The following is a 14,790-nucleotide window of genomic DNA, read 5'->3' on the forward strand; positions in this document are numbered from 1 at the left end:
GAATTTTGATTTAGACACATGATATTATTTTTACAGTATAATAACTTGCTACATAATGACTGACATGTAGTGGTGATGACGTGTTCTGGACTTTCCTAGCAATACAGTATTTTTCTAGCCATATTTCAGTGTGACTGTGTGATCTTCTGCTTTGGCAAGCATTCATTCAATTGTTGCCTTTAAAATTCCCTTTATCTTTTTTTTTAGCTTCAGGTATATTACCAGAGGAGATTTCTCTTACATCTACTCCAAAGCGTCCAAATTTACCTCAAGCCATATCAACTCCTGCTCCATTGTCAGTGACTGAGTCAGTGGAGACAGTGGAGGCTAAGGCTGCACTTAAGCAGGTATATTTTTCCATAAACACTGTAGAAAGCTATCCCTATTTTTAGTCTTGTCAGCACTTTAATGTCTGTTCTTTGATGTAGTTGCAGGAAGTTTTTGAGAACTATAAAAGAGAGAAGGCAGAGAATGACAAGTTGCTGAATGAACAAAATGAAAAGCTTCAAGAGCAGGTCACAGACTTGAGATCACAAAATGCAAAGATATCCACACAGCTGGAGTTTGCCTCCAAACGGTAAATCGGTTATTTAATTTCATTGCCTTATGTGTTCTCTGTCAACAGAATTATGTTGATTGCTTGATATCATTTGCTCAGGAAGAGTTGCCAGTTAAACATTAATATTGTCTATTCTGTTAAAGAACACAAAGGAGATAGTGAAGGAGGGATCAAGAATATACCTTCTAGTTGAGTGAGCCACATATGTGAAAAGTGATGCACAAGAACATGAAACATACAGCTGTGTTCATATACCTCTTGCAATTAAACAATTTAATGTGGCAAATGTAAACTTTGCTTTGTTGTTCCATGGGAAGTTATGAAATGCTGCAGGATAACGTTGAAAGTTATCGTAGAGAAATAACATCTCTGCATGAAAGAACCCAGAAACTCACAGCAACAACTCAGAAGCAAGAGCAGATAATTAACACTATGACTCAAGACCTGAGGGGAGCTAATGAAAAACTGGCAGTGGCAGAGGTTAGTAATACAGTGTATTATACTGCTAGATATTCCACGTTAGCATGAGAGTTTTTCTTACGATTATCTTGAAAGCTGTCAGAACTTGAATGTGTGGCTTTTTGAGTGCATCAGCTATTAAATCTGTAAAAGCTTGTATGCATGTATATCTGGTATGTCCATTTGTAACATTCCACAAAATATCTCGAGTACAGAGTGAAGATGCAACAACATTCCGAAGGTGTTTCAGTTTACAGAGAAAACAGAATTTGATTAGTCAAACAGTTGTGTTCTTAGTGTTCTTGGCTTAATTTGCATGAATTTTAATTTACAATCTATAAACTTAAAAGCTCTTTTTTAAAAACAGTATAAACTAATCATAAAAAGTAATATTAAAATTAATGGACAGATTTGGGATTGATAACAAAGTTCTTGTTATTATTTGCTGTCTTAAAGGTGAGAGCAGAAAACTTAAAAAAAGAGAAAGATATCTTGAAGATGTCAGATGTGCGTTTGACTCAGCAACGTGAGTCTTTATTAGTTGAACAAAGAGGACAGAACTTGCTGCTTACTAATTTGCGAACTATTCAGGTATGTGGTATTATTCTTATGTCCAAGTTTGGTCTGTCTTTCAGAGTTTTTAATAAATACACATGAAATGGAATAAAACAGTCATGGCATAGGGTCTTAAAAATGGATTTTCTTTTTTGTTGTTGTTACAAATTGACACTTAACTTAAAATACTTGAGCAACTTGTTTAAGCACGTTTGTTATTCCTATCCTAAATTATGATACTCTAGTATTTACCTGGGCAAAGTCCTGATAATTTTGAGTTGATGAGAAGGGTTTTCCCAGTAAAATGAGAACATAACACATGGAACAAAGTAAAAGGAAAAAATCTGTATGTTAATTTTTATGATGGCAAAATATACCAGTGCCTGCCTTGGTAGTTTATTTTTCTATTGTTTTAAGGTATATTTACTTTTATACTTTTATGTCATCTATTATAAGGTATATTGATTCTTAGAGTATATATTTATTTTTATATTATATTTAAGGTTGCACACTTTATTATGTGACTGAATTCTATTTCTGTAGTAGATCTTTTGGGTTTTATTAATCCCTGGAATTAGACTGCATGAGTAATAGATTTTCTTCTAATAATACTTATTGTATCAATATTATTAAAAAATCCTTCAAAACTAAGTCATACATTGTAAGTGCTACTTTTCCTAATTTGCTATATGTACCTATTATTGCTTGCTCCCTGCAGTAATTATCTTGTGATGGGAGAAGTGTGACAACTTTGTATGAAGTGCTGGAGTAAATCAGAAGAAATTTATTAAAGTGTATTGTAAGCATAGTGCATTGTGCTCTTTTATCAGGGAATACTGGAGAGGTCTGAGACAGAAACAAAACAAAGACTCAATAATCAGATAGAAAAGCTAGAGCGTGAGATATCTCAGCTGAAGAAGAAACTAGAAAGTGAGGTGGAACAAAGACATTCCCTTACCAAAAATCAAGAGGTAAGTATAATTATAAATATGCTAAACTTGTTTTAGTGAAAATAAAGCAATAGTTATGTGGCTTCTGCCAGCTTACAGTGCATTGTTTTTCATACGTGAAATTTATAAACATATTTGGTCTTTGTGCCATTTGTGAATAATTACAAGTTTAAGAACCTTGTGTTTTCAGGTTCATATCCTGGATCTTAAGAGGCAACTCGAGACTGAGACAAACCGTCACATTAACACAAAAGAACTTTTAAAGAATGCCCAGAAAGAAACTGCTGTGTTGAAACAGCAGCTTAACAGTACAGAGGCACAGCTAGCATCTCAGTCATCGCAGAGGGCTCCAGGGAAAGGTAAGATGGTTTTCTACGTTGAATTTCTCTTTGTTAAACATTGCTGTCTGCAGAATGGTAAAATTCATAATTCATAATAACTTAGATTAGGAGGACAGTACACTAAATAATAAATCTCTTCACTATTATCTCTTTACATATTCAACCGATTATAACCAGGGTGATTTGTTAAAGTAAAATTAATGTCCAAGCAGTCTTTGACAAAGGGGAAAAATAAAGCAAAACGTATGAAAGGATCCCTTTTATTTTTATTTGAAAGAACTTAAGTCTGTTAGGTAACTTGTTTTTAAATAACCAATTTTTTTTTGTCTGAATCAACAATGTTTATTGTAAGCCACTATTTTGGTTAGGGCTAACAATTTTATTTAGGGAAGCTTTGTGAGAGTGATTGTTTTTTCCATGTTATTATCCTAAAAAGACTTCAGTTTTCAACAGAACAGTGTTTTGAAAAACTGAATTAACCTTCATCAGTTAATGAATGTGTTCTAATATTATAGGTCAGCCTAGTACAAGTGAAGATGTGGATGATCTTGTAAGTCGACTAAGACAAGCTGACGAACAAGTTAATGACCTGAGAGAAAGACTCAAGACTAGTTCTAGTAATGTGGAACAGTACAGGGCCATGGTTCTTAGTCTAGAGGAATCCCTTAATAAGGAAAAACAAGTAAGTAGTTGCCATTGTTTATTAGAGCAAAAGCAAACAAAATGAAATTTTTTTTTTGCACTACAGTACAGTCTGTAGGATTATTAAAGTTAGTTTAGAAGGCATTAGAAGATAATGTAGTAAGACCATATTTTAGACAATTTTATTAAAAACACTTTTAATCATGGAAATATTAAACATTTTTGCAGAATAGTTTTAAAACGTTGAATTGTAAATTTGATTCAAAGCTGTATTCTGCCAATGTCTTCCTTTGAAAGAGGGGAATTGACTTTTAAAAACTCTTCCTTATAACCCTGTGATCAATGATTAAAAATATTAATTGGCTCTCAATCGAAAGCAATTTAATTTACACCTTCTGCATCAGTAAGGTCTTCAGTGATGCAAAAGAACACTATATGTGGTATTCATGGGAAAAGCTTAAGAATGACCTTCTGATCTGTCATACACTCCACCATGTTAATTGCGAATGAAGCCTGTTCTTCCAAGCTGTTTAGCATATCAAAATAAGATAAATTGGGGAAACGGAATTCTCATCTTCTACAGAAGTTACAACATCAGTACACGATGGAGTGCTGTTTGTCTAGTATCCAAGTTCTCTGCCTGTCTGTGTTCTGTTACTGTAAAAACTTCATCGTGGCTTGATATGCTTTAACAATATTGCAGATTCTAGTGTGTGATAAAAAGATATGCTGACTACTGCACATTTGAGTGCAGTCCCCTAAAACATTTCTTATGTGTACTTCATGAGGTATTGCAGCTTTGAAGGAAAAAAAAATAAAATTCAAAGCTGTTTGTGATTCTCCACATTTTCAGTGTTGTTATTCTACATGAGGTGCTAGGAATACCTATTCTGGCTTTGAATTGCTAATAAAATACTGGTTTCATATCAAAATACCCTATTTAAAGGGAAAAAAAATGATCTCTTATGGTGGATTTTAATGAAGGTGACAGAGGAAGTTCGTGCAACAGTTGAAGCACGTCTGAAGGAGTCTTCAGAGTATCAAGCACAGCTAGAAAAGAAGCTGATGGAGTCAGAGAAAGAAAAGCAAGAACTGCAAGAGGAGAAGCGTAAAGCTGTGGAGAATATGGAACAACAGGTGTGTGCTGAATGCCCCCTCCCTTAAACTCCCTTGTAGAGAGTCCACAAGAATGTACTTTTACATAATTCCCTAAACTTCAGTTTGTTTTCACAGTATAGTAGTGTGCAAAACTAAATCTTCTAGAATGTACAAAAGGCTAACAAATTTGTGAGAGGTTTCCAAACTTGAGTAGTACATTAACCTTATAATTTTTCTAGGGTGATTGTGTATTTAAAGCTGTCACTATCTTCCTGAACTTAGAGCAGAGATTGCAGAAAAACATGAGTAAAAGCCTTTGAGAAAGGTTTCAGAAAACCCTTTTTGGAACATGAGCCAAAACCAAATTGTCTTTTAAAACCAGAGTGGTCTATGACCTTGTTTGTCTAGTTTATATTTGGGCTCTTACTGGGATTGAAAGAAACAAGGTGACTGCAACTAGAATTAGTGCAGGTCCAACTCTGAAAGAACAGTAATAGATTTTTACCAGGAAAGAGCTCTGTATATTAATAAGTCAAAATCTTGAAAGTATTTCTCTTTAGATTAAAATTAGTATTTAATAAAATAAAATAAAATAACCACGCTTCGGTTCTACATTATTCACAACTATCTACATTCAAAGCCTTGCTGTATTAAATACTTTGCCATTCAGTCTTCTTGTTTTGTTTTTTTTTTTGTTGTTCCCCCTACCCCATCACTGTAGCTATCGGAACTAAAGAAGAGTCTGTCAACCGTGCAGTCAGAAGTTCAGGAAGCTCTTCAGAGAGCCAGCGCAGCTCTAAATAACGAACAACAAGCCAGACGTGACTGCCAGGAACAAGTATGTTTGTAGTATTTGCCTATTTTAGCCAGAGGTAGTAAACTTAATGTTAGTTTTTCATTGTTCTTTAGTTGAACTCAAAACATTTTTTAAAGGTAGTGCTGCTCATCAGAGACTTGTGGAGGCAAGAAAAGTGCTGTAAGAGCACTTTCTCTCTTTTGTAAACAGCTGCTTATTTAATGCTTCATTTTTCTACCTGATCAAACATTGTGGTAATATCAACTAAACTGACTTTGAATATAACATTGTGCTGCAAGCACAGTTTGTGTCACATTTAAGAAAACAACAGAAGATACAATGGCTTACTGTTTCTAAGGTCTGTTTTATTATGTAAAAAATTTTATTGGGGAATGCAATTAACTGTTTTTAATGAATTGCTACCTCAATCTCCTGAGGGAGGAGCAAAAAACTCCTCACAACAAGAAGTCTCACAACAAGACAATGGAGAAAATATCTTTCTAACCGAAACATAATTGTCATCTTTTAAGGCTATGGGGCAATATGATGTTTAGTAGTACCTGATAAGACTGTATTGTTACCAACTGCTTTTTAAAGGAAATCTACTTTTCTGCAGGTGAGAATTCCAGCAACACTGATCAGTGTAAAGGATGCAGAAAAATTTTTGGCTGTTGTTTAATCCAGCCCAAAACTTAGTAGACAGGCATTTCTATTTTTTTTCAGCTAATACAGTGACCATAGTCTGTCCTTAGCTTTTTAACCTCATGCAGTAAGTATCTTTGCTCATTCACATGTAGAAGTAACCACTGGATGTTCTTGGACTAATACCTGCCTGTTATCAGTGCAGAATCTACAGCAAGAGGTTTGATTGTTGAGTAACTATAGAGTGTGTCCTCCTGCTAGCCACTTAAAGAAAATTATTTCAAATTCTAATTTTTCCTAAAAACAATAATTTCTTTAAGGGAACCATTCTAAGCTTATCAGTCTTTATTGTATTTGAGAATGAAGAGGTTTTGGCCAATGGTTTTCTTTTTGATTAGCGGTCACTGATTTTGTCTAGAATTTGAGAATCTCTTTGTACATGTCAAACATGTAACATTAAAGGTAACAGAATCTATTTTTTATATTCTTCTGCAGGCAAAGATGGCTTCTGAAGCTCAAAATAAATATGAACGGGAATTAATGCTTCATGCTGCCGATGTTGAAGCATTACAGGCTATTAAAGACCAGGTTGCCAAGAACGCAGCAGTAAGGCAGCAGCTAGAGGAAGCCGCTCGGAAAGCTGAGTCTGAATTGTTAGAGTGCAAAGCATCCTGGGAAGAGAGAGAGAGAATGATCAAGGTATTATTGTTTTTAGGGTTTCAGTGGGTTTTTTCAGTTAACAGAAATTCAGCCACAGAATTCACAGCCATTAAACAATTTTCTTGTAGGATGAAGCTTCAAAACTTGCATCCCGCTGTGAAGATTTGGAAAAACAAAATCGATTATTACATGAACAGCTGGAAAGTCTGAGTGATAAGATGGTGACTTCTATGAAGGAAGCCATGCCAACTGCTGTGAATGTTTCTCTCAATGAGGAAGGCAAATCCCAGGAACAAATCTTAGAAATCCTTAGGTAAATTTAGCTCTGGACTCCTTCTCTCGGTGGCTATAAATTAGTTGCCAAGTTAAATAGTTCTGTATTACTTTGTATTTGAAGGATAATGTATAAAATTTAAGTGCTTTTTTGCAAGGTAGGAGGTGGTTGTACTATGTCAGTAACTAATAGAGGAGGTTCTACTCCTAGGAAAAAACTGAGAGTCAATTATGACAGGAAGCTAAATCAGATTTTAGCAAATGTAATTGGCAAGAAAGATTCATAGAGGTGATTTTTTTCTCATTGTGGTTTTTAGGGGTTTGATGTAGATTTTTCAAGAATTTTTCTCTAGGATTTTCTTTTTGATCTTTCTGAACCAATTTCTCTACTCAGTAGACCTTCAGATATAAGACGCTTCAACTTAAAATGCTTTGTCTTGCACTTTCATTGACATGATGTGTTGTTCATTTTCTTACTTTATACGTCAAGATTTATATTAGATTTATATTATATATATTTATATTATTTAGATTTATACGTCGAGAAAAGGAGATTGCAGAGACTAGGTTTGAGGTGGCCCAGGTGGAGAGTTTGCGTTACCGTCAGAGAGTGGAGTACCTGGAAAGGGAACTCCAGGAACTGCAGGACAGTCTCAATGCTGAGAGAGAGAAGGTGCAGGTATGGTTGGATATTATTGTTTATGATTTCAATAAGTAGCAAGGGCTGTACTCTACGTTCTACTCTTTGTCTTTGCTGCCTGTGCCCAAAAATGAAGTTTTGGAAGAATCGGGAGCTTTTAAACTGGGGTTGCTATATAGCCAAATGGAGGATCTTGTTTTGAGTCCTGTGAAGCAGTGTGGCAATTCCAAAATCACATAAATAGGGAAGATAAAGATAATATCTTTCAATTTTTTCCCCATCTCCCATTTCTTAAGTGATATTTACTTGTTTTAGATGTACATGTGAGATAATCAATGCCATGGTAGCTTTCCAAGATGGTGTTATGTCAGATCCAAGTAAGTATATGTGCATGTGCAAGCAAAACAAATGACTGAGTTAAATCTTTTCAAAAGGTAACAGCAAAAACCATTGCACAGCATGAAGAATTAATGAAAAAAACTGAGACCATGAATGTACTGATAGAAACCAACAAGATGCTGAGAGAAGAGAAGGAGAGGCTAGAACAAGAGCTACAACAAATTCAAGCAAAGGTTAGTCCTGAGGTTCATGTAAATTTTTCGATATTCAAGCTGGTGAGTTAGTGTCTGGACATACCATTGCTAATTACAATAAATACGTGATTTAGATTGTGATTATTTCTTTACGTCATACACAAATGAGGAAACTTTCCATTTAGAATTTTAGAAGACATTGGTCTACCTAGAACATTGGAAAGTTTAAAGTTCAGTTTTGTTTAAATGAAACTGAAAATCGGCATTTATCCTTGGCTAGAGATATACCAGTAACAACGATATTATCAGCAGATAAATGAAAAATGGCACAGGAATACATGCAAAGCAGACCACAGGTTTATTAAGTGTTTAAAAGGGAGATACTCCCTCTTCCCATTCCTACACACCAGTTATTTTAATGGAATCTGGTGCGGTGTTGCTTGGCTTCTAACACGTAATGAATAATCTGTTTCCTGTACCAAAGTACAAAAAGTGAGAATCTAAGATTGTGAAGTCGTAGGGGTATTTTTTCTCTCTGTAGGATCATCCCTGCTCTTGCTCCTCATCCTTCTCCCTGCCCCCAGCTGGCCACTGAAAATCAGAGAGTCAGAAGAGAAGCTATGTCATGGGTTCCTGAGGGTGTTGATTTTGCTCTTACTGTCATTGTTCAAGGCCTACCATATTCCATTTCTTTCAGTGTCATAACATCCAGGGAGTTTAATCCCCATTTGTGTTTTTTCAGGTACGCAAGCTTGAGGCAGACATTCTACCTCTCCAAGAGTCTAATGCTGAACTGAGTGAGAAAAGTGGAATGTTGCAGGCGGAGAAAAAGCTGTTGGAAGAAGATGTTAAGCGCTGGAAAGCCCGGACTCAGGTGGGGAATGCATGTTTTCAAAGAAGATTTTGGGGAAAAAAAAAAAACCAACCCAAACAACCAAACTAAAAAACTAAATTTTATTAAAAAAAACGACAAACTAAGAAATGTGTTTGAATTATAAAGCATTGTTTATGCAGCTTCAAAATAGGCTATTCTAATTCATAGGCATTCCAAATCAAAATGCAAAAGCAGTAGCTCTAATTCAAAGAGATTTTCTGGATATAACTGTATAATCATCTTATGAAAATGCAATTCTCAACCTTTCAGCATTTATTGAGTCAACAGAAGGACACTGATCTCGAAGAGTATAGGAAGCTGCTTTCAGAGAAGGAGGCAAACACCAAGCGTATACAACAGATGAGTGAAGAAACAGGCAGGCTTAAAGCAGAAATAGCCAGGTGTGGTATAAGTTAATTAGTAAAAAGTGTTTTGCAAAGCAAAGTATTTTAAATAAAGCTGTATCTGGAAGTGTTATTTCTTAACTGTCTCCATGTAACTATGAAACCTTTGGTATTCCTACTGTAGCTTGATAATATGCAGGTAAAATGAAGTGAGAACTGTTTTGGAAGCTGTCTTTTAGCTGAACTTGTTCTAAACTAATGTATTGAAGAATAATTTGTATTCTACAAACACTCACTTGTATTGCAAAATCCTAGAAAACAATTCACTAAAGATAAAGCTTGTGATATTGCATAAATGAGCAATATTGAAATGTACTGTTTATTTCAAACATCTCATTTGCATCTTCCTCTAATCTCTTGTTATTTAGAACCAATGCATCCTTGACTACAAGCCAGAATCTCGTTCAGAGCCTGAAGGATGAAGTAACTAAAATAAGAACAGAAAAGGATACTTTGCAGAAAGAACTAAATGCTAAAGTGGCTGACATACAAGAAAAAGTGAAAACTATAACACAGGTCAAGAAAATTGGGCGCAGGTACAAGACTCAGTACGAGGAGCTGAAAGCACAGCATGATAAGGTAGACAGAATTTCTTGGCAAATGAAGAAAAAGTGTATTTTAAAAAGTATGTTTTCATCTAGAGTCACATATAATCTAGCTAACGGTCTTTACGTTCCCTTAGTATAGTACTGTATGAGTACTTACCTGTGAAGAGAAAAGCAGAAAATCACATAGTTTATTCTGCAGTTACCTCAAACTACCACAAAACACGAGCTGCGTATCTCTTAAAATTTTGCAGTATTCTTAACAGAACTTTAGCATTCATTAGAATTCCTAGCTTTTGCCCAGAACTTTTTAAACTATCAGTTTGCATGCAAAAGGAGCTTGTGGAAATAATGACGTTCTAATCAGATAGTACCCTTTAGCCTGATACCACTTGACGTATTTCAGATGGTTGCGGAAGCATCAACTCAGTCTTTTGTAGAACAACAAGAAGAACAAGTTTCTGTCCAGGAAGTACAAGAGCTGAAAGACACTCTCAGTCAAGCTGAAGTGAAGACAAAGGCTTTGGAGGCTCAGGTGGAAAGTTTACAAAAGGTAAGAACAGCCTGAACAAGTTAAGAACAGCGAACAATTTCAGAGTACTGTACTCTGCTGCAATCTTAAATGCATAACTGTGACGAATGTGGGGGTGTTTTGCTCTGTGTGTGTGTGTGTGTGTGCACGCGTACATGTATGCACAGAAATATCTGAAGTGACCTATTTGTGCCTCTACCTTGTTGGGAAAGAGGGACCTCAAACCTGGATTAAATCCTGTGTCTAGCATGTCTCATGTTGTTTCTTGGAATCGATAAGTGGGAAAGAATGCTGTTCTTTCAACTATTGCATTCAGAGAGGGCTTGCGCTCCCCTCTTGTTGGTTAGAAGCCTTTTAACCTTAATACAGTGGTCAGCTAATACTAGGTCCCTGGATCTTGTTGGACTATATATTTGCCAAAGTAGCTGGGGGTTGTGGCCAATAGTTGCACTCTCTCTTTCTCTCTAGACTATAGCAGAAAAGGAGACTGAAGTTAGAAGTCTTCAGGAGCAGGTAACACAGCTACAATCAGAACTTGGTCGTTTTCATCAAGATCTGCAAGAGAAGACTACACAGGAAGAACAGCTCAGGCAACAGATCACCGAGAAGGAAGAGAAAACTAGGAAGACCTTGCTTGCGGCCAAGCAGAAAATTGCACAGTTATCTGGTATTATAGTATTTTTTTACTGTCCTTCAGGTGTTTTCTTCTGTTTGGGTTTCTGATTATTCCTATGGAAAAGCATTTAGAAAGGATGGTTTGGAAAATAGGTCTTTATATTTTACTTAAAAGTTTTTTCTAGATCAGATGTTACAGGAATTGTTCTAAAACTTAAATTTTAATTACTTCAGGAGTTGATAAAAGTATATAACTAGCTGTAGACTGGAGCTAAAAAAAGTTTTGCTTAGTTTTGGCCAGCCAACATGATAACTCCCATTTTTTATCCTTCTGTTGATAGAGCAGATTGACCCTACTAACAACTAGGGTAATTCTCCCCTTCCCTCTTGCCTTCCCTAAGTGTACAGGTGCAAAACATGCTGCATCCTCTATTTTTAATTGATGTTATGAGGAATGATGGTGTAAGAACTTGCTGAAAACATCTTGTTCTTTTGTGACTACTTCATTTCATTACTTATATAAAGTTATTATATAATTTTACATTTATTTTCATTTAATTGCAATTAAATAGAAAAAATAGCATGTGAAAGTTAAAATTACCTCTAAGAGCTCCTTTGATAGCTTAATGGTTTTAAGATTTCAAAATACTTCAGTAACCTATTAAAACAGCCAGGTATTCAGCATGCATAGCCTTAGTAAGCAGCTTTACAGCGGCAACACTGAATTCTTTCCTATTCAATTAGGTACAAAAGAACAGCTAACAAAAGAAAATGAAGAGTGGAAGCAAAAGAGCAGCTCATTAGAAGAGCAGAAGACTGAATTGGAGGTGCGGATGAGTGCACTCAAATCACAGTATGAAGGTCGAATCTGCCGTCTGGAAAGAGAGCTTAGAGAGCAACAAGAGCGACACCATGAACAGCGAGATGAGCCACCAGAGTCTACAAACAAGGTACAAAATTCTTTTAGCTAGTTGTGTGAGAGGAAATAAACAGCTTGCATGTCTCATGACTGAACGAGAACTACAGCCGTCAGTATGAGCACCACTGTCCAACGTGGTTTGTTTTCATGTAAACGGTTATTAATGCTCAGGACTGCTGTACGTGAAGGTGCTTTCTCTAAACATCCTAAACAGCAGATGGAAATTCTTGTCATAGGACTCCTACACTTAAAAAAAAAAAAAAAAAAATCAGTGAGCCCAACAAACTGTGCACTATTCAAAGTCCCCTGGTTTTGGAAATATACAAGTTGGCTTTAGTAAGGATTCAGAACTTCATTTAAACCTTATTTCATGCCATAGTCAGAATTCCCAGTGCTAACAAGCGTACAGTTATTCACTGTGAATTAGCCAATGAGCTGTTTGCGCTCTGCTCTGTATTTTTGTATTTTTATCCATGCATTCAGTATAATGGGTTCTAGCTGCTATTGTCTCAATAGCTTCAGAAAATACCTGAGAAATTACTGCATTGTTTTACATACTTGGTACGACTGGTATGATTTGTTTTAAAGAATTTGCAATAATCATGGACCCTGACCAGGTATGCTAGCAAATCTGTTAGAGAAATGATTGTTAGTAGAGAGATCTGTCTGCTGAAGTATTTTACCAAATTACTCGCTCTGTTTCATGCTTACATGGCATGATACTTGTTTCTTTCTTAATAGGTCCCAGAACAGCAGAGGCAAATCTCACTCAAGTCTACTCCAGCTTCAGGTGAAAGAGGAATGTGAGTTGAAGGGTTTGGGGTTTTTGCAGAGTTTCTATGGTTGGTGGGTTTTGGGTTTGTCTTCATCTAGTTGCTCTTCTTTTTAGTAAACCACTGGCTTTTCACAGTTTTTCTTAAGCAACTTTGAAGATATTGATTGACGTAATATGTTCTTCCTGTTTTCTCAGCTACATTTAGTCAATAAAGCTTTTAAGCTGTTAAATTGTCATATTAACCACCAGGAACATGGTGTCTGGAAAACATAAAAGATTCTTAAAATGTTTTCAGACCTCAAGATTCTCGAAGTTGTACGGTTTTGATTATTACCTTTAACCTTTTTGGTTTTGTGGGGGATCCTCCTTGTGCAAGAATCTCAAACATGAGAAACAGACTAAATAGATGGTAACTCTAACAAAAGATAAAATAGTCAAATGTCTAAGCTCTAAAATGGGAAATATTACTGTATTACTAAGTTTAGGTAACAAACTCCCTTTCAGTTTTTATGACAGCATCCTTTTGAAAGCAAGGCTTTCAAAAATGCCTCTTAAAATTTGGCTGATCATTCTCTCAACCAAGAGGTGTTGTTGCTCTGGATTGAGTGAATCATTTAGTTTTAATGTAAGATTTATTACTCACTATAATAAAGACCCAGCACAGCTAATGGCATGAGCTATGTACTGCTCCTTTTGATCTGCTTACAAATTTCTAGTTGATTACCTTTGAAGAAACCTGTCAGACCTCTGAGCTGGATAAAATGCGACTGATGGCATAGTGGGTCTGTCTTTTTTTTCTTTGTGAACTATAAACAAATTTTGGAAGACAATTCATTATGCCTTTGTCAGGCTTTTAAATTTTAACCTTTAAAAATCAGTATTTCTGGCTATGATAATTTGGTATTTTTAAAATCTGCTTTCTGCACTACCATGATGAAACCAATATCATGTTTTTCAGTGCTAGCACTTCAGATCCACCAACAGCAAATATTAAACCAACTCCTGTTGTGTCAACTCCAAGTAAAGTGACTGCTGCTGCAATAGCTGGGAATAAGTCTACTCCAAGAGCCAGTATCCGTCCAATGGTTACTCCTGCTACAGTCACTAATCCTACCACTACTCCAACAGCCACAGTTATGCCTACAACACAGGTGGAGACTCAGGAAGGTGAGCATTTTAGTATAGTATAAGGATCTACAGTAATCATAAATGCTACCTTTGCCTTGAAACCTCAGTAATTATTAGTTTGACAGTACCTCAAATAGTTTTATTGTCCCTGCATCTCTTTCAATATTGCACTTTCATGACCACTTCTGTTGCAACGAAGTTCATGATTCATCAACTGAAGATGGGTATAAGCAATGTTAACTCAATCTGCAAAACATTGAATTGCTTATTTAGGGCATTCTGAAATGATGAATGTGAACTGTACGAGATAATATGAAGACAGTTGAATGTGCTACTGTTTGCCTTTCAGCTATGCAATCTGAAGGACCTGTTGAGCATGTTCCAGTCTTTGGAAGCACTAGTGGGTCTGTGCGTTCCACCAGTCCTAATGTTCAGACATCTCTCTCTCAGCCCATCTTGACTGTTCAGCAGCAGACTCAAGCGACTGCTTTTGTGCAGCCCACTCAGCAAAGTCATCCTCAGATTGAGCCTGCTAATCAGGAGCCATCCCCTACCATTGTAGAAGTTGTACAGAGCTCTCAGATAGAGAGGCCTTCCACTTCTACAGCAGTGTTTGGCACAGGTTGGTTTCATTTTATAGGCCTACCTTTTTGAATAGTTCCTTTTAAGTAGCTCCATTTGAACCCTTATCAAACCAGGCAAAAGAATTTGCTCTTTTCCCTAACCCCTTCCCCCCCTTAGTTTATTGCACATTTCACAAACTTCTGAGGTTAGGCTTCTTTCTTGAACCTTCAGAAATGGTACCCCTGAAATGCTGTTGTCACTGCATTTCTTAAAGTAGAAGATAAAA

At 36.1% G+C, this 14,790-nt stretch overlaps 1 protein-coding gene across 2 annotated transcripts in view; it reads left to right on the forward strand.

Moving 5' to 3' along the window:
* TPR (translocated promoter region, nuclear basket protein) overlaps window positions 1–14,790 on the forward strand; it is a 44,377-nt gene that overhangs the window by 14,748 nt on the left and 14,839 nt on the right. For both annotated transcript variants that reach the window (XM_069789564.1, XM_069789565.1), the window contains exons 16-37: window positions 208–347; window positions 429–577; window positions 877–1,039; window positions 1,475–1,609; window positions 2,404–2,544; window positions 2,714–2,882; window positions 3,380–3,546; window positions 4,491–4,643; window positions 5,326–5,442; window positions 6,538–6,741; window positions 6,831–7,015; window positions 7,507–7,654; window positions 8,050–8,187; window positions 8,891–9,022; window positions 9,293–9,423; window positions 9,795–10,005; window positions 10,378–10,524; window positions 10,972–11,170; window positions 11,863–12,068; window positions 12,779–12,840; window positions 13,771–13,979; window positions 14,290–14,562. In XM_069789564.1, the coding sequence (XP_069645665.1) occupies window positions 208–347; window positions 429–577; window positions 877–1,039; window positions 1,475–1,609; window positions 2,404–2,544; window positions 2,714–2,882; window positions 3,380–3,546; window positions 4,491–4,643; window positions 5,326–5,442; window positions 6,538–6,741; window positions 6,831–7,015; window positions 7,507–7,654; window positions 8,050–8,187; window positions 8,891–9,022; window positions 9,293–9,423; window positions 9,795–10,005; window positions 10,378–10,524; window positions 10,972–11,170; window positions 11,863–12,068; window positions 12,779–12,840; window positions 13,771–13,979; window positions 14,290–14,562 (3,579 nt within the window). The remainder of the gene's footprint in view (window positions 1–207; window positions 348–428; window positions 578–876; window positions 1,040–1,474; window positions 1,610–2,403; window positions 2,545–2,713; window positions 2,883–3,379; window positions 3,547–4,490; window positions 4,644–5,325; window positions 5,443–6,537; window positions 6,742–6,830; window positions 7,016–7,506; window positions 7,655–8,049; window positions 8,188–8,890; window positions 9,023–9,292; window positions 9,424–9,794; window positions 10,006–10,377; window positions 10,525–10,971; window positions 11,171–11,862; window positions 12,069–12,778; window positions 12,841–13,770; window positions 13,980–14,289; window positions 14,563–14,790) is intronic.

The sequence above is a fragment of the Haliaeetus albicilla genome, chromosome 8 (genome assembly GCF_947461875.1).
Source record: "Haliaeetus albicilla chromosome 8, bHalAlb1.1, whole genome shotgun sequence".
Classification (NCBI taxonomy): Eukaryota; Metazoa; Chordata; class Aves; order Accipitriformes; family Accipitridae; genus Haliaeetus; species Haliaeetus albicilla.